The sequence below is a fragment of the Felis catus genome, chromosome B1, assembly GCF_018350175.1.
Source record: "Felis catus isolate Fca126 chromosome B1, F.catus_Fca126_mat1.0, whole genome shotgun sequence".
NCBI lineage: Eukaryota > Metazoa > Chordata > Mammalia > Carnivora > Felidae > Felis > Felis catus.
In genome coordinates this window covers 81455136-81481972 of record NC_058371.1, presented here as the reverse complement: position 1 = coordinate 81481972, position 26837 = coordinate 81455136, and the positions used below count along the sequence as shown (strand labels likewise).

Genomic DNA, 26837 nt, shown 5'->3' with positions numbered 1-26837 from the left:
GAGATTTCTTTCCCCAAAATGTATGTCTCATCACTTTGTCTTTTTCTACTTCAAAATGGAAATATTCTCCTGAAAAACTCAACATCATGCCTAATAATCTTGAATTAGCCAAATGATTAGACCTCTGTCCTCGTAGTTAGAAAAGCGAGTTTCTTTGGGGAAGAGATTGGGAAGGAAAGAGAAGATGTTTATTTTAAAGAGCAGAGCTGGGGTACTTTGGGCAACCATAGTCTCGAGCACAGTGTGAAAAATCTAAGGGGGTCTAGAGGCGCCTGGGTGGTTCAGTCAGTTAAGCGTCTGACTTTGGTCATGATCTTGCTGTTCGTGGGTTAGAGCCCTGCATCAGGCTCTGTGCTGATGGCTCAGAGCCTGGAGCCTGCTTCAGATTCTGTGTCTCCCTCTCTCTCTGCCCCTCCCCTGCTCATGCTTTGTCTCTCTCTCACTTAAAAATAAATAAACGTTTAAAAAAAAAAATCTCAGAGGGTCTGAAGAATAAGAAAGCAAAAAAACACAAAAAATGAAAAAACAACACCCAATGTTGTTAATTTGCCAGCTTGGCAGGGGATTAGTGTAGTTCTTAGATACGGTGTTAGGACTGGTTTGAAAGGCTGCAGACTTCTGTTTCCCCTGAGTTTAGTCTGGTCTGGGCTTCCACTGTGTCAATAGTGATTCTTCCCCATGTGTGGGAGGTGGGCAGATAAACATTTCACTTGCTGCTCACCCTTTCCACATTCCTAATTATCAGTGCCCTCAACAGGATTTCTCCATTCCTGTGACCTTAGCACCGAAGCCTGCCTGTAATACTCTAATGTGAGTCTGCTCTTCATAAAACTGTTGTAAGTGACGTGGGTTGTATAACTAGAAGTAACTGTAACTTCCATGATAAAAGATCTAGAGTCTGGAAACACAGGCCATGTTTAACTAAAAAGATTTAGGGCAACAAAGGACTGTTTGTCAGATTTTCCCCCAAGTTCTTTGTATTGTTTTGGTTTTTAATTTTTATTTATTGATTATGAGAGAAAGAGAGAGGGAGAAAGAGACAGAGGGAGAGAGAGAATCCCAAGCAGGCTCCGTGCTCAGCATAGAGCCTGACGTGGGGCTTGAACCACTAGTCATGAGATCATGACCTGATCTGAAATCAAGAGTTGGAGCTTAACTGACTGAGCCACCCAGGTGTCCATTTCCCCCAGTTCTTTGTATCATCAATTTTATGCCCTGGAATCTTAGGAGACCTTACAATGGAAGAAGGTCACGTTTACGTTCTGCCTCACCACCTCAGTTCTAACATCCCTCTCAAAGAGATGTGTTCATAGTTCTTAACCCTTCCACACGAAGGAGGCATTTCTTATCCAAGTAGTGGTCTGGTTTATAGAGTCACACATCACTTTTCCCTGACCACCTCCTGCCTGCTTGTCTGTCTGGGATCTTCACTTACAGTAAGGCAAAAGGAGAGCCTGTGATTGTTGTAAATGGTTTGGGGCAGCTTTTAGTAAAGTAAAAGTAAACCTATGTAAGACAACAGAGTGGGGTTGCCTTGTATGTTTTTTCTGTTATGTTTCCCTGTCATTTCGCTGACAGTTATGTCTAGCTAGCCCTGTAACAGATTCAGCAGTATTTCTTCTGTGACACTTTCTTGGAGTGTCTAAGAAGTTTATCCAGGGTATGGTGGTGTGCCAGACAGATATTTAAGTATGATGGTCAAGTTAGGAAACAGTTTTGGGTAAATGCTTTTGAAACAGTATCACCTGCAACTTTTAAATTGGAAAAGGAAGTGCTGATTTTAAAATGAGCTATGTAAAACAAAAAAACCCCAACAACCTGATGGGAGCATGTCATAAGGACACAGGGGTCAGTCTGAAGGGGCTGCCCCTGGCTTAATCAGAGATAAATTGATCAACAAAATAATTATGGACTGAAAATAATTATAAACCATTTAGGGATAAAAACAGGAATCCACGCTGATGATAAATAAATCGAGGGGAAAGGGAGGGGCCCTTATTCATGGTAGAATGCCAATTGCTGACTGGTAAATGTGGAGTGGAGTTCCTTAGGATATTCAGGACAAATAAGACCATTTAAAGCAGATATTTATTTCTCTTTAGTTATAAAGTTAAAATATGGTCAGGAGGAGTCTTGGGTCACAAGGCCTGGACTAAAATTTTGACACTTGATATCTTTGACCTTGGGCCAGTTAGTTGTCCTCTTTGAATTGGTGTTTGCTCACCTGTGAGATAGGGTGTGATTGTACCTACTTTCCAGGGTTGTGGCAAGGATTGAATTAAATAATGAATGTGAAAAGGCTGTATGCATTCTTGAAACATAACATTGGCTGAAGTAAGGAACATAATTTCCGTGTACATTTTGAGAATAAAAATGAAATTTGTAATGTAAGTACATTTTCATTAAACACATCTTTGGAAAATTAATGCTTGTAGTTACAGTAATAATAATAGTAACAGTGAAAATTAAATTAGTAACTTTTTATGTTTGCTCTGTGCCAGACTCCGTGCTGGCACATCACATGTATTCTCATTTAATACTGACCACAGCCGTAAGCTGTGGAGGTGCCAGCTGGGCTACCGAGATGCCTTTTAAGTAAGTTGTCACACAACTTGTAACAGGCCATCTGGGGATTCACACTGAAGTCTAACTCCAAGACCCATGGTCGAACCACTACACTACACTGCACTGCTTTCCAAAAGAAGTAGCTTTTTCCCCTTTAACCAATATAACGAAGGTGAGGGGTATCTAATGTTTTTAATAGTAGAGTATGTAATCTCAGCTGTTTACCAGCTGCATGAAGTTGGGGTCCATAATGGTAAAGTGAGAGTCCACCCCTGTGTTTCAGGTGTGTATAGAGGCTTTATTTATGTTTATCTCCCATTGGTCAGTAATCATCATTAGATAACAAGTATCTGTTTCATGGAGTATATTTAATGGAATCAAATTTGAACTCATAATGAGAACTAATTACATTCAGCTGCAATTACAAATTAAGCCACACAGCCCGGTGTGACCCCTAGGGATGGTCATTTACATATCAATAGTGTCTAATCGATGACCCACCAGCTGCTTGTGTAATTGTAACTGCCCTTCAGTGAATGCCTTCCATAGCCCAGGAACTTGCTTGTGCCACACAGAGAGACGCTATGGCACAGTGGTTAGGAGCCTAGATTCTGGAGCCAGATGCCTAGGTCTGTATCCTGTCTCCACTGGTGGCTGGTTATATTCTCGTAGGCAAGTTAATCTCCATACCTGTGTATCCATCTGTATAAAGTGGAGGTAATGACTATGTAGGTCAGAGTTAGGAGGATCAAATGAGTTTTCTTACATCACTTGGCCTAGATAAGCACCATATAAATGTTAAATAAAGAGAAAACCTGTGAGAAGTACTACTATTCCCATTTTCTTGTAAGAAGTGAAGTTCTGATAATTGGATAGTAAATAGCTGAGCAGGGGTTCCAGTTTCAGAAGTCTAAAACTAAAACCCACCTCTAATTGTTGTTCTCCTCCGATTACACCTTATGAAGGATTTTTTTTTCTCCTGTTATTTTTAGTTTACATTCTGAAGTTTTTGTTCCTCTAACAAGCTCTGAAGCTCTAATAACATAGCACCTTCCTTCTGTGGTAGTTAAATAAACATTCAGCAGCGGAATGGTACCTGGGGTGAGAGTGGGAAGAGAGGAGACAGGGAGAGAGCCAGCGTTTGAGAGCCTGCCCTGTGCTGCAGCACCGGAGCCCCACAGAGCTGTTGGGGGGCTTGTTTCGTTATCCCTACAGACACTGGTGAGAACTTACACTGTCTACTTCAACACCCAGCACTCTTGGCAGTCTTGATCCAAAGCCAACACTTGTTCTGTCATACCATGCCACCTGGCCAAAACTTTGGACACTTCATAAATTTTCCTGTCAGCTTAGTGTAATGCCCTGCTGGTCTCTTCTATATCATTGTCATTTTAATCTGTATAGCTGAGAATTAGAACTGATACTATATAGAGTTTTTAGGGGTAAGAGGAATAATCTCTAGAAATTTGATATAAAACGAGAAAACTGAAGTTCAAGTTTCACAGCTACTTAGAGACATAGGGAGTCTGCACCCAAAGTCCAGACTTTCTGACTTTATGTATGTGGGATGGGGCACAAGAATCTGCCTTTTTAAATAAGTGTCTTGCTAATTCAAGATGCAGGTAGTCTGAGGACTTGGAGAAAGGTCGGTCTGTATTAATCAACTCATAATAAACAGTCCAAGAATAGTAATTCATAAACACATTAATTATTAAGAATCTATTACATGCTGTGCACTGAATAATACAGAAGGAAAAGAAAACTTAGTTCTATCCTCTAGGGTTTTAGGGTCTGAGTGAGGTAAAGTCAAATTAGCAATACAGTGTTACAGGTGCTTATGATGGAAGTCTGCGTAGGCAGCAGTGGGGCACAAAGAAAAGAGGGATTCATTTTTATTGGGGGTGAGTAGAAAAACCAAGAAGGGCCCCATAAAGGAGAGGACACTGAGAACTGAAACTTGGAAATATGGTCAAGTGAGCCAAAGTGCAGAGGTATGGGGGCGCCCGGGTGGCTCAGTCGGTTAAGCATCCACTCTTGTTTTTGGCTCAGGTCATCATCTCACAGCTCCATGATCTCATGCCTCCACTCTGGCAGCACCTGTTTGGGACTCTCTCTTCCTCTCTCTGCCCCTCCTCTACTTGTGCACACGCACGCCCTCTCAAAATACATGAACTTAAAAAAACAAAAGGTACAGAAGTATGAAACTAGCAGATGGAAACGGCAAGAAGCACGAGGCAGCTAGGCGAAGAGAGTGTGGGAGGACACCTACCCCCAAAGACAGGTTGGAACGGGAATCTGGACTAGGTCATGGGGTTACTGGAGATATATTCTGGGTGCGTAATCTCACAGAGAAGATGTCTTTCAAGGAAAGCAGCTGTAGTGTACAAAAGGAATCACTGGCCTGGAATTACCTGGGAAATTTCATTCTCAGAAGTTGAGTTAGATTTAGGCTACTTTTAAGTTAATTTAATCTTACGCAGGTTCTCCACGCTCAGTGTGGAGCCTGACACAGGGCTCCATCTCACAATCCCTGGATCATGACCTGAGCTGAAATCAAGAGTCAGGTGCTCAACCACCTGAGCCTGTTTTTTTGTTTTGTTTTGTTTTAAGCTTGAGGATACTGTTATTGAATGCAATTCATTTCTCTGCTTATATTCAAATTGTGTTCACCTACTTGTTTTCTGTTAATGTATTTGTACTTTAGGGTAATTGATATATTCCTGGAAAATAAATACTGTCAAGTTACTACTTTTAGGTAAAAGTATAGTAACTTTAGAAAAAAATGTTCTCCAAAAAAACTAAACAGAAGAACGGAAACAACTTCCAGGATCTCTTTCCAGCTTTATGGGACTGAGCAATGCAGTCTGGTAGTGATGAGTAGGCCTTGATTCAAAGCCTGGCCCTCCATTTAGCAGCTGGTGTGACCTTGTATGTATTACTGAACTAGGCTGAGCCTGCTCCCTCATCAGTTGTGAAGACTCGGTGAGCTCTCATGAAGTCCACATGCGCAGGGACAGTGGCTGTCCTGTTGACTTCTGCACCCACGGTACCATGCGCAGGGCCTTGCTTGTATGCTTGCTTGTATTTGGTATATATGTAGTGCTAGGTGAACATTAATATTATTTCAGACCCTCCTTCCTGTTGCCTGTCTACCACTGAGCAAAGATAAAATGTCAGCAGTCAGGGATTTGGAGCTATATTTTCATTAAAATTCAACCTCGATTAAAGATTCTCAGAATCTTTTCTTCAGTGTAGAGTTTCCCTGACGCATCCTGAAGTAAGGAATTCTATTTCATAAATGCATACACTATTAACTTTTAAGTGGTCTTACCCTCTCTGCCACTGTCTACTTGAAATGTTTCTGTTTAGAAGGTCACTGAACACACACTGTATCTAGGGACATCTGTCTAGTATAGATATTATAGCGGGCACAGCTGCTTCAGCAGCCTGGCTGTCCCTCGTTTTCACAGGAGAGCCGCAGCCACTGAACTTGCTCTTGGGCCATTCTTCCATTAGCTCTGGGCCACCTTCCTGCCCTTAGGTGACCTCACTGAGGCGTCCTGAGACCCAACTGAGATGGGGTCTGGCACCGAATTTTATACATGTGAAGCTCCAGATATATAAAAATCAGCATTATCTTCAGTCAGAAGACTTGCAGAGTTTAGGGCCAGAAGATCCCTTGGAATTCAAATCCCTTGCGCCTTTGAATGAGGAAATTGAGACTCTGAAAAGTTTAAGTGATTTGCTCAAAGTCACAAAAGTAGTTGTTATCATAGCCAGGGCTGAACTCGGATGTCTTGACTGTTACCTGAATGCCTTTTCCAAGTCCTCAGAACTAAAAGAAACATTTATATACCACTGGGTAGCATCTAGCTTATTAGCCGTTATGTGTATGTGAACAGATGTAGGCAAGGGCCTGGCAGCTTTGTTACCAGAACTTGTGTGTTTTTAAAAAAAACTCACCACCAGCATTTAGTGGGTCACAACTTTGGTAGTGATTTGTCAGCCTTAGTCTCATTACTAGGCTACCACTGATTTGATGATAGAATTTCAAACAGTACTTCAAAATCTTGAAAAAGCTCACAAATCTAGAGGGCGTGCATGAATGCTTAGCAGAGCTCAGCTCCTCTTTTCCAATTTTAGTGTTTCTTTCTCATTCCTTTTCCTTGTGTCTTGGCAACGCAGAAGAGCTGAGTCCAGTAGCAGAATCACAATTGTCTCCCGAAACGAAAATATCTCCTGAAACTTTCTTAGTTTGGTTTCCCTGTTGACTGAGAAAGGGATTTTATGGTTTTAACTGAAGGAGAGATCTAAAAATTTGAAGAGCAGAGGTACATCTCTAAGAAAAGGCAGCAATCTGACTTTTCTCCGCCTTGATTAGTCAGGAAAAGAAGGGAAGAGAGCTTCCTTCTTTTAAAGATCTACAGCAATTAGAGATGTTTCAAGTGGGTGGAAGGAGGCATTGTGAAATTGCCTAGGCATCTCCCCCCACCCCTACTCCCCACCCCGAATGCACCTGAGGAGGTGGTGTGGAGCCAGGCAGGGTTTTTACAAGGGTTATAGGAATGACACAACACAGTCTGATTTTTAAATTATTCAAATCAAAAATTAGTGTGTGTAAGGAAGGGTGTTTTACCATTGGGCTCCTCTTTCCAAGGAGATTCTTGAAATTCAAATTAGCCAAAGGAGCAGCTCTTGATGGGAAGCCGCAAACGTGAGTCATTGTTTGAAGATGCCAAGTAGGAGTAACCTTTTTGGTACACCGAAGAGAACTTTGGTTCCCCAGAAGAGTCAGAGCTCACATATTTGTTTCCCATAAAATAGAAGTAGCCTGAAACATGGAAAGAAATATTAAAAGGAAGACCCTCCTCATTGTCTCCCTTCCTGTTCCTGACCTGAGTCAGGCCTAGAGTTTGCAAATCCTAGTTCTTTCAGGTAGTTGATCAGCCTTCACCTAAGAAATAGAAATTGTACACAGAAGGGGCCTTTACACATGGATAATTCACCTGCATGTTCATTCTTTCCTTTTTCTCCCAATAGAAAACAGAGATCACGTAGCACCTGGGCGGCTCAGTCGGTTGAGCGTTCGACTTCAGCTCAGGTCATGATCTCATAGTTCATGGGTTCCAGCCCTACACTGGGCTCCCTTCTGTCAACCAGGAGTCTGCTTAGCATTCTCTGTCCCCCTCTCTCTCTGATCCTCCCTGCTCATTCCCTCTTTCTTCTCTCTCTCTCTCTCTCTCTCTCTCTCTCTCTCTCTCTCCCTCCCCCCTCACAAAAATAAACACTAAAAAAAAAAAAAAAGAAGAAAACTGATATCTTAATCATTCCTTACCTGAAATATTACTGACTGAAGGCAACAAGGACTGGGGGTGGCGGAGTGAAGAGACATCAGAGAGAAGAGCAGCAGCATTATCCTTTTAGGGCCCACCCAGGCCACAGAGGCTTGGGCCTGGTTATCCTAGAGGAGCTTGTGCATGTAGACGTGACCCTGCCTCACTAGCCCCCACGTGTCTCTTCCCCATTAACACTTCTTCCTAGGGGTAGCACCTGTTCAGATCCCAGACCCAGCTCTTTCTCCTCCTGCATTTCAGTAGTTACTGTTTATACTTTGGATGCCCATAGAATTTGTTGTCCAAAGCAGGACACTTTTGAGAGTGACATGGGTCACCTATTATAATTCCACTGGAAAGCCCATACAAATCAGGACTTGTCCCAGGCAAGCCAGGACATATAGACATCCTACTTCTAAGTCTTCAGACTCTACAAATCGGGTTTGATAATCATGTATTATGCACCATCAGGGAGTTAGAAGTCTCCCATAACTGAACTTGTTAAATTAGACTAGAGTTTTCCCCTTTAAATTGACCTTAATTTGTCCAGAAACACTTCTGAAATTTATTCTACTTATCCATCTCTTAAACTACATAGAACATAATTTAAGAGACTTAGGGTCACTGAGGCAGTAGAATATCATAGTTGAGGGTGCTCTGTGCCTTCCTAATTCTTGATACTTCTTGTGTGACCTTAGGTAAATTACCCCTCTAAGCACTTAGGGTCACTGAGGCAGTAGAATATCATAGTTGAGGGTGCTCTGTGCCTTCCTAATTCTTGATACTTCTTGTGTGACCTTAGGTAAATTACCCCTCTAAGCACTCTTATTTCCAAAGTGGATAGAACATGCTCAGCATTGGTCCAGGCTTAGAACAAATATTTGTGGTGATAGTGGTGTGTAAATTCTGTGGTATATGGTGATCACCTAAAATTGATTTGAGGAGTGTCTCTTTGTTTCTACATAAATGCTCTTAGTTCTGGAATCTATTTTGTACATTATTTGTCTCCCTTCTTGCTGTTACCAGTCACTTTTTGGCTGAAGTTTTCTGAGAAGTTAATAACTTGTTAGAATTGTCACACTGAGTAAAGAGGAAATCTATACGTTCAAAGTAAGGTACTACAACCCACCCCAGCACAGTGTGCCATTCCAGGTACTCTGAGCCAGAGGTAAAACTGCACATCTTCATGGAGTATCAGTTTTACTTGATTCCAAATTACTTAAAATATCACCTTTATGTTTGGTAAGTATTAAGGAGTAGAGCATAAAATATGTTTGAATTTGGTAAGATAAAATTTTCAGTGAAATTTCACAATTCCAGTGAAGCTGCCGGGACCCCTGATGAATTCATTGTCTGTCACTGCTGTTTACTTTGGTGAAAGGTAATAAGAAACACTGGGAAAATGTCTCTCAGAGATTCTGAGGGTAATGTGAGAGAGTCTGGAACACTGGTGGCAGCCATTAGTTAGAGAGTTAAATGGAACTTTAGATAAATTTGATAGAAAAGTTATCTTTCAAGAGTACATAGGATATCCATTTACTTTTTACCTTGCAGTTCTTACTAACTTCTAACAGACCATACAAGACATTGAATGTCTTAAATGTTATCACCGCTTTAACATGGAACTTCCTTGCAGCTCCTTACCTTTGATATCTTCAGTTGGTTTTCACTGTAAGAGCTGATATGTCTGTGATAACCGACTGGAATCCCTTTCCTGGATGAGGATTCTGCATTGGGAGATACACATTATATAGTCTCAAGAAATAAAGACATTAGGATAAAGCCATTTTAGTTGGGTATTACTATACTATTGAGAGCTCAGATTAATAGTTCCCAAACTTTGAAGATGGGATTGGAAAAGGAATAGATAATGGAACATTTTAGCCATATTTAAAAATTGGTAAAAGACAATTTAAAATTGCCTCTTCATATTTACTTTTTGAACAGTTTTATTGAGGAATAATTCACATAGAATAAACTGTACATGTTTAAAAAGTACGATATAATTAGTTTTGACATATACCTATGAGAGTATCACGACAGTCAAGGAACATACACATCACCTCCAAAAATTTACTCCTGCACCTTTGCAATCTCTCCCGTCAGCCGTGACTGTGATCCCATTCTGTCACCATACATTGGCTTGCGTATTCTAGATTTTATATGCATGGAATTATATGGTATGCACTCTTTTTCTGTCTGCTCTCTCTCAGCATATTTGGAGATTCATCCATGTTGTATGAATCAGTATTTCATACCTTCTTATTGCTGAGTAGTATTCTGTGTTGATATACCATAATTTGTTTTTTCATTTGTTTGTCAGTGGACATTTGTTGCCAGTTTTTGGCTATCACAAATAAAACACACACATCTGTATTTCATTTTTCTTGGGTAAAAACCAAGAAGGAAAATGGCTGGGTCATATGGTAGGTGTGTTTCACTTTATAAGAAACTGCCAAAATATTAACGAAAGTGGTTATACCGCTTTACGTTCCAGCTAGCAATGTGTGAGAATCCCTATTGCCAACACTTGGTATGTCGATCCTATTTAAAAAAAAACTGTATTGTGGTAAGTCGTGTATAACACAGTACTTACTACTTTAACCATTCGTAAATGTACAATTCCATGGCATTAAATAAAGTCACAGTGTTGTATAACTGTTACCACTATCCATACCCAAAACTTTCTCATCCTAACAAAAACTCTATACTCATTAAGCAATATCTCCTTTTTCCTTCTTTCTCCATGCCCCTGGTAATCCTCTGTTCTACTTTTTATATCTATGAATTTGCCTATTCTAAGTCCCTCATATAAATAGAATCAAAATATTTGCCCTTTTGTGTCTGGCCTGTTTCACTAAACATGATGATTTTAAGGTCATCTTCTTTGGCGTAGTCTTTTCACATCTTTTGCCTAATTTTTAATTGGATTATTTGGTTTTTTATTAATGAGTTTTGAGGTTCTTTATATATTCAGGACAAAATCTTTTATCACCTATGTGACTTGCAGATATTTTCTTTCAGTCTGTGGCTTGAATGTGTAAGACAACACTTCAAAATAAATATCCTCCAGCAAGCATTTGGGGGAAAATTCAGAAATTTGGGAACTACAGAAATGGACAAAAATTGGAAGAAAGTCAATGACAGTTGCTAGAACTCAGAAAATAAATTTTAAAACAACATTTCATAAGTAAAGAATAAATTATAGTGTGCCAAAGGGAGAATAAATTCTTATTAAAATGTAATAAAGGGTGCCTGGGTGGCGCAGTTAATCAGTTTGGGCTCAGGTCGTGATCTCATGGTTCTTGAGATTGAGCCCTATGTTGGACTCTGCCCCGACATCACAGAACCTGCTTGGGATTTTCTCTGTCTCCCTCTCTGTCTCTACCTCTCCCCCACTCATACTTGCTCTCTCAAAAAAATAAACAAAAATTTTAAATAAACGTTGAAAAAAATAAAAATTTTAAAAATGTAATAAGACTTACTGAAGAAAGCAGGAAAATAATGAATGGGAGATTTGAAAAGAGGTAAAAAAGGTCTGAGAGAAAGCGATTGGAATGGAAAACAAAGAAGATCCAATATATGTATAATTGGAGCTCCTAAGTTCCCAGAGACCATGCAACAGAAATTAGAGAAAACCTAAATTTATATATAGAAAGGACCCACCAACTACTTGGGAAAATTCACCTAGAATGATGAACTTTTGAGACATACCTTAGTAAAACTATATTAGACTTTCAAAACAAAAGTCCCCTGGGCTTCTAGATAAGAAGAGCACATAGCTTGTAAAGGCAAGAATGTCCTGAACTCAGACTTCTCAAAAACATCATACAGAAATTGGCAACAGTGGAAAAAGTTCAGAAAACTTAAGGAATTCCAGGGCAAGCCAAGCTTTCCTTTAGGTATCAAGACTACAGAAAGTTTTGGGGCGCCTGGGTGGCACAGTCGGTTAAGCGTCCGACTTCAGCCAGGTCACGATCTCGCGGTCCATGAGTTCGAGCCCCGCGTCAGGCTCTGGGCTGATGGCTCAGAGCCTGGAGCCTGCTTCCGATTCTGTGTCTCCCTCTCTCTCTGCCCCTCCCCCGTTCATGCTCTGTCTCTCTCTGTCCCAAAAATAAATAAAAAACGTTGAAAAAAAAATTAAAAAAAAAAGAGACTACAGAAAGTTTTGGGGTGCCTAGGTGGCTCAGTAGGTTAAGCGTCTGACCGGCTCAGGTCATGATCTTGCAGTTTGTGAATTCCACCGTCACATTGAGCTCTGTGGTGACAACTCAGAGCCTAGAGCCTGCTTCAGATTCTGTGTCTCCTTCTCTTTCAGCTTCTCCCCTGCTCACATTCTTTCTCTCTCTCAAAAATAAATAAACATTAAAAAAGAAAACTACAGAAAGTTTTAAATATGCAAGAGGGAACACTGTTACAGTGAGCTTTTCCTGAGAAATCTAATGGAGTAACCTTATTCAACTAAGAGATGACTGGGAAAAAAATTGTCAATGAAATTGTAGAGATAAGGTAAAAGTAAGAATGGTGATAGTATGTAAACCTAAGATGTTCTGATGAAGTAGAAAGAGTGCAAATTTAAAAACGGAATAGAAGATGAGGCACCTGGGTGGCTCAGTCAGTTAAGCATGTGACTCTTGGTTTTGACTCTGGTCATGATCTCATGGTTTGTGGGTTCGAGCCAACATGGGGCTCTGTGCTGACAGCATGGAGACTGCTTGGGATTCTCTCTCTCTGCCCCTTCCCTGCGTCCTCACTTGCTCTCAAAATACATAAATAAGCATTTTTTAAAAAATAGAAGAATAGAAAAAGGGGAAAGTAGAATAAGATCATTGATTGTATAGATAATAGATGAGAACCAAAAGATAACCATTTAAAACTGACCAACTAGAAAATACATGGTTAAGTAAGGAAAGAACAAAGGTTGAAGACACCAGAAATACAAATACAAAAATAATCCTATGACAGAAATACAAGGCCATCTTTAGAACTTTCTTTAAAAATATAGAAGACAGGGGTACCTGGGTGGCTCAGGTTCAGGCCCTGCATCAGGCTCTGCCAGCAGCTCATAGCCTGGAACCTGCTTCAGATTCTGTGTCTCCCTCTATCTCTCTCAAAAATAAACAAACATTTAAAAAATATAAATCTAGAAGACAAAGGATTAGATCACATAGAGAAATATGGTAAATATACGACGATAACTATTGTATACAATAACATGACAAGAGTTGAGACAAAGCATATCAGTCATATATCAATAAATGGGCTTAACAATGAAAGAGATTTTCAAGTTGGTTCATAAAGCAGAAGTCAGTGCTGTATTCAAGAGACCCATCTCTTCAAAAGATAAGAAAAGTGATTAAAAAGTCTAAAAATAAAGGATTGGCAAAGGTATATCAGGCAGATTGAAACAAGAAGTAGGAGTTGTGAGTCTGATATCAGAAAAAATAGAATTCAGACCAGAAAGTATTGACACAAAGAACACTTCATAATGAACATACATGTACCAAACGACATAGCAACCTCCTGTATAAAGCAGAAACTATAGGATATGGCAGCAAAAACAAATAGAAGCACACTAATAATAGGAAGTTTAACATACCAGTCTAAATACAAGACTGGTCATGAAGAAAAAAACGTAAGTAATGATATCAGAAGAGGTATGCAGACTCTGCCCACAGGCCAAATCCCTTCTCCCTGTTTCTGTGAAGAAACCAAAAATGTGAAGCTTTCTTACTCAGCTATATCCAGTTTTGTTTTTTTTTTACATATTATCTATGGCTTTCTTGTTGCAACAGTGGAGTCGAATAGCTGTGACAGAGGCCATATAGCCCACAAAACCTAAAATATTTACTTTCTAATCCTTTGTAGAGGAAGGTTGCTGACCTTTTACAGGAGACCTAAACAGCATTATTAATAACCTAGCTCTTAAAGATACTTTTTAACAGTGTACATTGATAGAAAACATATCTTCTTTTCTAGTGCAAAGAACATTCACAAAAATGTATTCTGTTGTAGGTTGCAAAGAAAATATCAAGTTACATAAGTTAGAAATAGTGTAATCAACAGTCTTATCACAATACCATAAACCTAGAAATTGAAAGCAAATAAGCTCTTTTACCTGGGAACTTTAAAACTATTCTATTAAGTGACTCATAGGTGAGGAGCACCTGGTGGCTCAGTAGGTTGAACATCCGACTCTTGGTTTTTGCTCAGGTCATGATTTCACAGTTCACTCATGAGTTTGAGCCCCATGAGCGCTGACAGCGCACAGAGCTTGCCTGGGATTTCTGTCTTTCTTTCTCTCAAAAGGTGGATAAATAAACTTAAAAAAAAAAATTACCCATAAGTGGATGGGCAAATATAAACAAAAATCACATGACTTTTGGAAAATAACGATCACAATCTACATATCAGAATCTATGGGATATATTTAAACCAGTGACCAGAGGAAAATTCATAGCCTTGAACACTTAGTAAAAATGAAAGAATAAAAACAGATTAATTTTAAACTTCCAGTCAAAAAGGCTAGGAAAAGAACAACAAAGTAAATCAAAGGAAGTATGAGGAAGGAGATAATAAAGATGAAGTAAAAAATAATGAAGTAAAAAAAAAAAAAAGATCAACAAACCTTTCCTGGTTTGGAGGGGGGAAAAAAGGCCAAGGATCAGGTAATTGAATAAAGAAAAAAAAGTCAGCTGGGGAGAAAGCACAAATATAAAAAAAATAAGAAATAAGAGGGATATACTTATTGATACAGAGGATATGAAACTTAACTGTAAGATTATTTTGCATACTTTATGCAAGTAAATTTGAAAACCACATAAAATGGATATTTTCGAGGGAGAGTATAATTTACCAGAATTAACCTCAGTAGGCATAGAAAGCTTAAATTTATTTCTATGGAATGAATAGAGAAAGTAAGGAACTGCTCCACAAGAAAGCACCAAGCCCAGATAATTTTAATGGGAAGTCTACCTAACATTTAGAGACTAGTTAGCAACCTAAACTCTTCTGAGCACAGAAACAGTTATGAAACAAGTACAACATTGACATCGAAACCTGATAAAAATAACATACCAAGAAACTTAGATCACGATCACTTATGAATATTGGCCTCAAATTCCTAAATATTACTATAAACACCCCTCATTAAGAAAATAATATATCATGACCAAGCAGGCTTTATGCCAGGAATGCAAGAATAATAATTAATCATATTAATTAGGTCTAAGAAGAAAAATCAATACTATCTTAAGAAATGCTATAAAATCCTCTAGTGAAAATTTAACACCTGTTCCTAATAACAACACTGAACTACAGGAATGGATGAATACGTCCTTAACTTAATTAATATATATATGTATCAGAGTTTTAAAGTCAGCATCTTAATGGAGAAACAAACACTAGAGGCATTTCCACTAAGGTCAAGAATAAGTCAAGAAAGTTCACGGTCTCTAGTACTTTTTAACATTATATTAGCACTATTAGCCAATGCAACTAGACAAGAGAAAACAATTGGAAAGGAAAATTGTGTTTTAACTGTTCAGTGACATGATTATTTACCTGGAGAACTCTGTAAGGATCAATGATAAAACTAACTCAGACAACAAAAGAATCCAGCCAGGTAGCAGTATATAAAAGCATGGCAATATCAATAACCTTCATATATAAACAGTTACCAGCTAGAAGATATAATGGAAGAGAAAACTTTCATTTAAAATAGGAACAGAAAAAATAAAATACTTATAAATGTAATAAATGTGTAAAACCAAGTGCAGTGTTTTAGATTGAATTGTTCACCACCCCCACCCCAAATTTGTATGTCAAAGCCCTAATCATAAGTCCTTCAGAATATGACTGAATTTGGAGATAGGCCTTTAAGTGAGGCCATTGAGGAGGGCCCTAATCCAGTCTGACTGGTGTCCTTATAAGAAGGGATACGGATATACAGAGAGACACCAGGGAAATAAGCGATGTTAGAAAACACAAGAAAATAGCCATCTGCAAGGTAAGAAGAGAAGCTTCAGGAGACATGAGCCCGCCAACACCTTGAGCTCAGACTTCCAGCCACCAGAACTTTGAGTAAATAAATGTCTGTTGTTGAAGCCACCCAGTGTGATATTTTTTTATGGCAGTCTGAGCTAATACAAGAACTATGGAACACTCCGAAAAGATGCAAAAGTAGCCTTGAAGAAACTTTCCTGGGTTTTAAATAGGACATCTGACATCATCAAGATTTTCTTACTAAGTTAATTTATAAATATAATGTGACCCGCAGTAAAGGTACCAAATCTCTTTATTCTGGAGGTAGACAAGATAATAACTAAAGTTCATATGGAGGAGTAAGCATGCAAGCAGAACACTGAAAAAGAACAACTGTGAGAGGGGACTAGCCCTATCAGATATTAAAACATAAAGCCTCTATAATTAAAACAGTGGTAGCAGGGCACAGACTAGAATAGAACGGATGGAATGTCTAAAAATAGACTCTAACATATATGGAACTTTATGAGAAAGGTGGTATATCCAATCACTAGAACAAAGAAGAGCTTTTTAATAAATGGTGTTGGGGCAACTGGCCAACCATTTGGAAAAAGATAAAATTAGATCTATTCCTTGTAGTATAAATAAAACTGAGCTACAAACAGATCAGAGATCTAAATAAAATAGGAAACTTTATATGTACTAGAAGAATGCATGGATGAATTCCTCCTTATGGGTGTAGGAGAAGCCTTTTTATGATCAAACTGCATACGCAATAAAGGAAAATATTGGTAAATTTGACTACCAAACATAAAAAAATAAGCTTCTTCACATAAGGAAAGTCAAAAGACAAATGACACATTGCAATAAAATATTTGTAACATATAAAATGTCACACAGGCTAATATCTCTAATATATATTTTTTTCTTTTTAATGTTATTTTAAATATTTTTTAAAATATTTATTTTGAGAGAGAGACATTACAAGCAGTGGAGGGGCAGAGAGAGAGAGCGATAGAGAGAATCCCAAGCAGGCTCCCTGCTGTCAGCACAGAGCCTGACGCAGGGTTCAATCCCAGGAACTGTGAGATCATGACCTGAGCAGAAACCAAGAGTCGGATGCTCAACTGACTAAGCCACCCAGGAGTCCCTATATATAATGAAAAGACCAAAAAATGGGCAAAAGGCACAAGAAGACCATTTACAGAAAAATATATTAAAATGTCCCCTGAAGTACATGAAAAAATGATGGACTTTCACCGTAATAAGAGAAATATAAATTGAAATTGCACCAGAAGGGTGCCTGGATGGCTCAGTCGGTTAAGTGTCCGACTTTGGCTCAAGTCATGATCTGGCGGTCTGTGAGTTCATGCCCCTGGTAGGGCTCTGTGCTCACAGCTGGGAGCCTGGAGCCTGCTTCAGATTCTGTGTCTCCCGCTGTCTCTTCCCCTCCCCTGCTCGCTTGCATGTTCACATTCTCACTGCCTCTCAAATAAACATTAAAAAAAAATTGCACCAAAATATCATTTCTCACCCATCCAGTTGTCCAAAAAATCAAAACTTTGACAAAATAGTTGTGGGGTTGTGGGGGGAAAATCGCTCTCTTACATGATGGGTACTTGACAATAACAAAGTTGTATCTGCGTTTTCAAAACCCAGTATCTCTACTTCTAGGAATTTACCCTGAAGATAATCCTTTAACAATACTGCAGTGTATATACATGGAGTTATTCATTGCAGTATTATATGTAATGGTAAAATAGTGTAAACTACTCAGACATAAGAGATTGGTTGAATAAACTATGGTGCTGTACAAAGTGCAAGAGAGTCTATAGAGTGGGCTACTTTCCTTTTTAGTAATAAAGACAAAGTAAGAAAGCACATATTTATCAGCTTAATTTTTTCAAGAAGAAATACAAGGATAAACCAGAGGAACAAAAGAAATTGATTATCCTCTGAGGAGGTTAGGTGGGGGGACTGAGTAAACATCTTACTATATATATATATATGTATGTGTGTGTGTGTGTGTGTGTGTGTGTGTGTGTGTGTGTATGGTATACATAACATTGGATGAATCCTACACACATAGTGTTGAACTAAAGAAACCAGGCACAAGAGTACATACTATATCATTTATATGAAAACTTGTGCATTTTATTATAGATGTGTGATACTCAATACGATTTTTTAAATTTATTAAAAGATACTTGTGCGTATGTCAGCAGTGGCAGAATTCATCTTATCTTGATAATCAGAGGTGAGGAAAAAGTTATTTTTCTTTTTAATGATTATTTTTGAGAGAGAGAGCAGGGGCAGAGAAGGGGCAGAGAGGGGAGACACAGAATCCAAAGCAGGTTCCAGGCTCTGAGCTGTCAGCACAGAGCCTGATGTGGGGTTCAGACCCACGAACCATGAGACAATGATGTGAGCCGAAGTTGGAGGCCTAACTGACTGAGCCACCCAGGCGCCCCACAAATTCTCTGTTATAAAATTATAGACAATGAGTGGTGCTGAAACAGGGACTCGGTTAAGGAGAGTGTGGGAGGGGCAGGGCAGGGGGTGGGTCCTCCGTTAAGGAAGGTTGGGGGGCAGGGCAGGAGGTGGGTCCTCCAAAGGGTTGAGACGGAGGATTGATTCAAGGTGCTATGTCTGGTGCTGCATTTTGGGGGCAGGGTTTAGAGGCCAGTATTTTGCCCCCCTTTTAAGGCACCAGTCAGAAATGAGGCTATCGCTAGATGACCATGAAAGGCAAGTTGGGAAGTAGTAACTCAAGCTGCAGCAGCTAAAAGAAAAAGAATGATTGCATAGGTAATTCAAAGGTATTGTGCTATTTCAGAGCCTTTGTTTATTTTGCAATATAGATTTCTGTTGACGTTGGAGGAGCCTTATGACAACTGGGAATTTTTTCTTTAGCAAAATAATTTACGTTTCGGATGACTATTGAAAGGTAGAAGGAAGAATTATACTTTTGGGGACTTAATTTGGGCAGATTCCATCGCTGTGCAGAAAAGGAAATATGTTTATTGTACTAAAAAGACTTGTTTCTAAGGGATCAGCTTAGAGAAACTAGTAGATCTTATTTCTACAGATTAGCAATTTAAGATAATAGCATAAGAGACCATTTAAGACCTTCAGAAACCTATTTTTATATAAACAGTTTTTAGCTTATGAATAAGTAAGTGATAATGCAAGTGTTCATGGCACATTTTCCTGCAAAAATGGTATACATTATAGATAGAGTCCCTGGAAAGTCCTCAAAAATCTACTTAATTCCTAATACCACTAAATATTGTTTCTTTGGGAGAATATATTTTGAGTTCTAACTCCCAACAATAGAAGATTTTAAATCTCCTCCTCTCTCCTCCAAGCAGATTTCCAAATGGGTGGTTTTTCTAGCCAAGGCTGTGAGCATAGTAGGGGTTCCAAGGGCCCGTGTTACCGGAGAGGAGGTGTCTGGGGACTATGGTGGGAAGTTGAGGATCTAACCCTGTTAGGGTTTACTACCCAGTCCTTCACTTCGATTAGCAACATAATTTACAGTGGCTTTGCCTCCAGAGGTTTCTGGAGGTTGCAGACCATGCTAATTATTAACTCCTTAGGTACCTAATGGAGCTTTCAGGCATGACTTGAGCTGTTTTCTTTCATTCTCTAGCGGTGTGTATGTTTTTGGCTTTTAAACCTTGAGTATCCAATCAGCAAAATGTGGTTTATATGACCTGTTTCCTCCTTTGCCTGTCAGGCAAAATATGGATTACTGAAAAGTGGGTTAAATGCATGAAGATCATCAGAGAACAGAGTTTTGTGAAGTAGGACGACTTGGACACAACATAAAGTCTGTCCCACAAAACATCATATTTTGTCTAATTAACTACTTTTAATGGCATTTGGATTTTATGCTGCTCACCGTATTTACCCTCTGAACGTTATTTACTGTGCCTTCTTTTGTTTCACAGTGAGTTAATGTGTCCATTTAAAACATTTATGGTGAATAATTCATACCATTCAATAAGTATTAACTCTTAAATGGAACATCTTATCAACCAGGGCTGGAAAAGTGGAATTGTCAGTGGTGGTACATGTTCATAATTGTGCTTTGGTTTTTAGTGAATGAAAACAAGAATGGGGAAACCTTGTGGACATTTTTAACATAAAAGGTGTTTTGCAGACTTTCCTTGGGCAGTATGTCAATGCTACAGGTCTGGGGCATAAGTCACGGCAGATTCTAAAGAGACCACTTGTTACTGCATTTATTCCTCAGTGAAAAATGGCTCTTCATTTGCATGATGCTTTTCAGTTGGCAGCGGGGCAGGGTTCAGATAATTTGTTGTTACTTACAGATTATGTTTCTACTTCATTGTGATGTGATTACAGATTTTCATCATTTTCATTTTCGTCTCTCTCTTTTCTTCCCCCTTTTCTAGTTCTTCCTCCAGTGCTGGTTCCAAGACACAGTGAATATAATCCTCAGCACAGCCTATTAGCTCAGTTCCGTAACTTAGGACAAAATGAGCCTCACATGCCACTCAACGCCACTTTTCCGGATTCTTTCCAGCAACCCAATAGCCATCCGTTCCCTCACTCCCCCAGCAGCAGCTACCCCAACTCTCCTGGAAGCAGCAGTGGCACCTACCCGCACTCCCCCACCAGCTCAGACCCAGGAAGCCCTTTCCAGATGCCAGGTAGGTCGGAAAGTTCAGTGATGTTCCGGCAAGTGGCCCTGCTGCTGCGGAGTCGGGGGATCTCTGAGCGGACCTGTGCGCAGAGAGCTCTTCGGCTCTGGTACCTGGCACTTGGCTCTCAGACGGGGGTACCGCCCTGGGTGAAGGGAGACCTCGCAGTCAAGGAAGCAAATGTCCTGTTTGTCAGGTGCAGATGCTTGAATAAGTTTTATTTCTGATTTTGAAGGGTTTTTGAAACAGCTGCATCCTTCTAGGAGTGGCATAATTGTTACAGTCTTCGCTCTTGATAAAAGAGAGGAAGAGAAAAATAATGTGCTGCGCACATTTGCTGTACGTGAAAAAAAACTCCTGTTATAAGTGCAGCCTCAGAAAAGATATTTCCTGAGGGATCACACCCCCCCCCACACACTTAATTAAATTCATTTAAGTGGTGATGTAATCCCAAGAAACATATACTTTAGCAACAAAGGAAATGCAACAGAAGTACTGGAGACCATCTGCTTGTTTAACTTAGCAAAGACAAAAACAATTATCCTTCTTTTTTAGACTTAACTGATGGTGTAATGTTTATCAAAATAAATGATTAATTAGGACATTATATTTTTCAAATTATAGGTTAGGAAGCAAGCATCTCACAAAAAATGATGAGTGCCAAATTCCTTGCCAGTAGACCTCAAGGAGGATACTGTAAACAAAGATGTACTTAACATCGATTAACATTTCAAGAAAGGAAAATGGGTGGGCAAGCAAGTTTATTAGGCAACTTGAAATGGGTTTAGGTGAATGGGAATTTGACAACAGGCTGGTTATGTCCTCAAAAATTGAAAAGCGTCCACATTTGATAGTGCTGTCTTTTATTACTTTTTTTGTTTTCAGCCTTTTATTTTTGCATCGTTTTGTTTTGCAATCCAAAACTCCTTAGAACAGGGCAGTGTGGGTGTGTGGGAAGGGCAGGGGAGGGGGAAATATAGATTAGTTTAGAAATCAAACTAAGTATCATCTGGTTATTTCCTATTGCCCCCACCCTCACCCGGAACTGTTGGGTTTGATAAAGAGGTTAGTGGTGAAGAGATGGTTTCAGAAGCTTGGGAGCAGCAGCAAACCCAGGGTGGGCCCCCGGAGTGAAAAACGGGAAGATTATTGCTTGAGTTTACACTTTGTTCCCCGGCTGTCAGGGATTAAGACGCAGGCCAAGCAAAGGTGATGTGGAAAAGAGAAAGCCGCCAAAGGTGGGAGGAGGCACTTGTGGGCATAGTAGAGCATCACCCATAGAGCATCACCCATAGTAGAGCATCACCCATAGCATCACCCAAAAGGTAGCACTTTCTCAGTGCTGCTGGTGCCACAGGCTGCTGAGGACATTTTCACCAGCTCGTTTGTGGAAATTTATCGGATTTGGTCTCAGAGGATGCTCTAGGTCTTCATTCCTGGCTGGAAGCAAAGCGGAGTCAGTGTTACAGCTGCAGGGAAGAAGCTGAATTAAAATAAGCTGGAGGAAAGGGTGAAAAAGGCATCCAGATAAGGTCCCCATAGTCCTGTCGTTGTGTCGAGTCCTTGCTTGTTAGCCGCTGGATGGTGGAAGTTAATGGGTTGCAATTCAGCTGGAGAGTCAGTCTTTGGAAATCTCTGAAAAGTTGTGAAGGAGCAGCAGTATTAGCTATTTGTGTTCAGCAGTTGCCCTGAGTGATCTGGGCTACTTCTCCAGGTTATTCATGGTTCCCTAAGGTAAAACTTTGTTCCCTGCCCTGTCTGGTGTGCTAGATGGGCTCACAATAGCCAGTGAGGAACTTGTTTTTTGATCACAAAGCATTATTTGTGGGGAACCCATACCCCTTATTTTATTTAAGAAAACACAAAAGACCTATATTAGTGTTCTTTGTTTCAAGTCATGTTGTTTGCCTCTTATTGCCAGCTGACTTTGAGCTTTCTAGAAGAAGCATATGTAAATTCTGAAATAGAAGATGGCTGTGATAAACTGATTTATTTCCTGTTATTCTGCTACTAGGGGTTTTAAAACTAGTGATTATTTAAGCAGGTAGGGGTAAGGTAGTCCTAACAGATTGCTTGAAGTCATGGGAAATTAACAGTTTAAATCTGTAAACTAATTGGCGATAATGAAACTCCGTTGGTAAATTCCTAAAAGCCTGTGGGTTTAAAGTAAGAGACCCTGAAGCTCTTTTTCTTAAGAGATCCTACGTAGCTTTCAAAGGTTTTCCATCCACCAGTGAAACTATGAAATGCAGAGGTCCTCTTAAAGTGGACTGTATGAGAACATGTTTAAATGCTCTCCTGATTGTTTCAAGACAGCATGATCCTGGAAAGGCAGATGACTTCTGGAACTGGCATATAGTGCTTTTCCTCCTCCTGAATCTTCTCTACGGTTGTACAAAATCACGAGATGCCGGTCATTTTCAGGAAGTGGACACCGAGTTCAGTGTCTAGCGTCCATTTTCTGATGAGGTTGAAATGGCAGTTTAATCTCAGGAATTTCACAGAATTTATGTTTTAAGTGTGTGTGGTTATTTAAAGATAAAGAAATCTTTTCTTTTTCTTAAACTTTGTAGCTGATACGCCCCCACCTGCTTACCTGCCTCCTGAGGACCCCATGACCCAGGATGGCTCCCAGCCAATGGACACAAATATGATGGCACCTTCACTGCCCTCAGAAATCAACAGAGGAGGTAAAATGAATTGCTGTTTATCCCTTTTTAGTGTCTAAAGTTTATCTGTCCAAATGTTACTTTCTCTCACAAATGTTTATTAGTCTGTAAAAAGATAGCTATTGGAGAAAGCACAATAAGAGAAGCTGGATAGAGAGAATTTTTTGGATTACAAGTAAGTCTTTTATATGAAGAACAAACACACTGATTTGACTAGTGAAGGCCTGTGTATAATTGTGTGGTCATCTGTTTTGAGCACAATACTTAATAATTTTAAATTGGCAATAAAAGAATATTTTTAAGTGAAGGACAAAGGTAGGTATTGAGAAACAGTGAGCATAACTTTACTGAAGTGGGGCTGTCACTGGTGATGTCCAAAATTAGAAGTTCATATAACAAGGCTTCCCAAAGTTTCCTTTGTTGGTAGAGTCTTAGCCCTCATCCATACACAGCTGCAACTGGAAAGAACTACTAACATTTTTTTCTTGCTATATTTACTTGTTTCTAACCTTGTTACAGAAAGGGGTTGAGGCATGTGTTTTTCCTGTTCTCACCTGGAAGAACTTAGAAGCAGAACCTATAAGCAGGTCGGGTCATTCCTTTCCCTTTCTGGTGGAGGATGGGTGTGTTTCGAGGTCTGCAGTGGCTAGCGGGGTAGGCCTAATGGAGCAGAGAACTGAAAGCAGTGAGTGTCGGGAGAATCCCTGAGCACCTGTAGGAAGTCATGACCAAATGGTGGAAGAAAACTGTTCCCAGACAACCTCTCGTGGAGGAAGATGCTTCACTGGTGCACTCAACACGTGGCATGAAGCTTCACTGTGTAAATTTTATGCAAATTGAAGTTTTAAGGCAATCTAGTTACTAGGTGTAGGTCTCATTTCATTCTGACTTTATTAAAATTGGAGATATCTCAGACTTTGTCAGAGTTGCTTACATCTTGTAAGTTCTTAAAATCTGATGACGAAAGAACCGTTTTTAGATGTGCAGTGTAATAAATTGGAATGTACACCTTCCTATTTTATTTGTTTATTGTTAAAGTTTATTTATTTTGGGGAGGGGAGGAGGAGTAGAGAGAGAGAAGGAGACAGAGGATCTGAATCGGGCTCTGTGCTGTCGGCGTGGAGCCCAATGCGAGGCTCAAACCCACAAACCATGAGATCACGACCTGAGCCAAGGTCTGACGCTCAACTGATTGAGCCACCCAGGTGTCCCTGATTGTACACCTTTTTCATCTGTAAAATATTTTTACATCTTTATTGGCTCTGTATCTGATGGTTCCTGATAATCTCTAGAACATCTTCCCAAACATAATTATGAACCAACAGATAAAGCTTCTGGTTGGGGAAAGTGACTTGTGTCTCACACATCTTTGGAATAGGTATTTGGGGAAGAAGGATCGCAGGAGAGAATGGACACAGGACTGCTCTACAGCTATGAGCGTGTTGCCCCTGTAGCTATTGTTGTTAAGCCTAAAATGTCTGATTTCAGGAAACAGGCCTTTAAATTGCTTTAAAATTTTTCCTTTAAATAGCTTTTAAAAATTTCCCCATTAGAAATAAGTTCACAGTTAATATCTTCATGAGGAAAGAATGTTGGCCTTTCTGTTACTGTTTTACCTTTGGTGGTTTTCCTAAAGCAGGAGTCAGCACACTACAGCCCACAGGCCAATTCAGCCTGCTGCCTGTTTTTTGTAAATAAATTTTTATGGGAACACAGCTATGTCCATTACACATTATCTGTGGCAGTTTTAGCACTACGAGGGCACAGTTGAATAGTTACAGTAGAGACCATATGCCCCACAAAATCTTTCTGGTCTTTTATAGAAAAATGTTGTCATCTTCTGACCTAAATGAGTAGTATTTTGAACAATCCTGATAGCTGATAAAAGCCTTCTATAATGATGTTACAGTCTTAAGATTTAGCACTATGTAAATCACTAAAATTTCATTCTTTGAAATACAGTAAATTGACGTGGAATAGTTGCTTAGCAGGGAAGATAGTGTATGCTTGTTTTTGGCTCACCTGATCTAGTATATAGAGCAGCTAATGTGTGTGTGGATTTTTTTAAGGATTGTTCTGTTTTCCTTACCGAATTCTAAAATAAAGTGCATTATGATATTTGTGGAGGTTGTTGTTAAACGAACACAGAAGTACTTTTTCCTAAACAGTCCAGTTTATGCTTCTAATGTGGATATTCTTTCTCTTTGTACATTTGTATGCTCAGGACCTCATAAACCTCAGATCATTACATATTGGCACAGTGGGCATACGTGGTTTATATTCCTGGAATCTCTAAAGCAGTGGTAAAAGAGGTTTTACTACAGAAGGAACTTATCTTTAGAACCTTTTAGTTGCAAATGTTTAGAAGCATGTTCTGTTTGGAGATTTGTTAGTCTTAAGAGATTTGACTTAACAAGCTGCATCCTGTCAGTAAAGTTGGGTAATTTCCATTGTTGGCCCATTCTGGGAATGGAGAGACAAAACACACCTGCTCTGCATGACTTAAAGCAAATATAAGGAAGTTAGCATGAAATCTGGATGAGAGAGATATGATTCATTCTGTAAAAATGGCCAGCTGGCAAGATTTCTTCCTGAGTTTAAGGACTGGAGCAAAGCTGTGGCTGTGATAGTTATTGGCAGCTTAATGTGAAGTAAGGGAACTTCTTATCAATAATTAGAAACCGATTTTCATTGCTTTGAAAAAGCATAGGCCTACGAAGGCTTTGTTGAAAGTCACCTTTTTTCTGCCAGCACCTTTGGCACATTTCCTGTCCTCGATTGTTCTCTTTCCATTTGTTTTTCACTTGCCACTTGTGTTTCTTTAGATGGTGAGCCAGCATCTGTGGTGGGGGTAATTTCCATTTTGGCATATTACGGAGCAAGTAGCATATTGTGAGTGTGCAGCAAATGCTGTTGGTATGCTTGCTTAGCTGGCGTTTTGGTTATCTGATAGTAATTGGAGAAAATTACTTTCCAGTTGAAGGAGGACGTCACACTTTGTGAGGTGAGGAGTACCTGTTTCAGATATCCTAGAGAAACCGTATACATTCTAATAGCAGTTGCCGTCCCATACCTGCATTCCAGGGTCCTGAGCCAGTTTGACAACACAGCTTCAGTGTTTGAGAGCCCGAGGCACTCGCTGAGGTTGACTGTAAGGTTTTCTTTCTTACAGATGTTCAGGCGGTCGCTTATGAGGAACCAAAACACTGGTGCTCTATTGTCTACTATGAGCTCAATAATCGTGTGGGCGAAGCGTTCCATGCCTCCTCCACAAGTGTGTTGGTGGATGGTTTCACCGATCCTTCCAACAATAAGAACCGTTTCTGCCTTGGGCTGCTCTCCAACGTTAACCGGAATTCCACTATTGAAAACACCAGGCGGCATATTGGAAAAGGTGAGTTTTCACTTGAACCTCTTTCACATGTGTGTCTGTTGTGCCCCTGTTCCCCTAGAACTGACGCAGTTGTTCCTGGAGCAGCCTACCAGGGCAAACACCAGGTAATAAACACTGGCTCCGGTTTGTAAATAGCTTTTCAGTTTGTATTATCAGGACGCTAGTCACTTTTCAGTCAGCAGTGTTTGTGTCCTGCCACCTCATAGGAATTGATATTAACCAG

The 26837-nt window shown here is 39.7% G+C and overlaps 1 protein-coding gene and 1 long non-coding RNA gene across 2 annotated transcripts in view; one reads left to right on the top strand and one right to left on the bottom strand.

The window, feature by feature from the left end:
- Window positions 1-26837, top strand: part of SMAD1 (SMAD family member 1) — a 78954-nt gene that overhangs the window by 41214 nt on the left and 10903 nt on the right. Inside the window, exons 3-5 of the mRNA XM_023252779.2 lie at window positions 20303-20560; window positions 23125-23241; window positions 26393-26614. Coding sequence (XP_023108547.1) covers window positions 20303-20560; window positions 23125-23241; window positions 26393-26614 — 597 coding nt within the window. The remainder of the gene's footprint in view (window positions 1-20302; window positions 20561-23124; window positions 23242-26392; window positions 26615-26837) is intronic.
- Window positions 7187-26419, bottom strand: LOC123384922. The gene is made up of 3 exons (XR_006596713.1): window positions 26294-26419; window positions 9543-9625; window positions 7187-7396 (listed from the first exon to the last, which is right to left on the bottom strand). It is a non-coding gene; the product is annotated as an uncharacterized LOC123384922 (long non-coding RNA).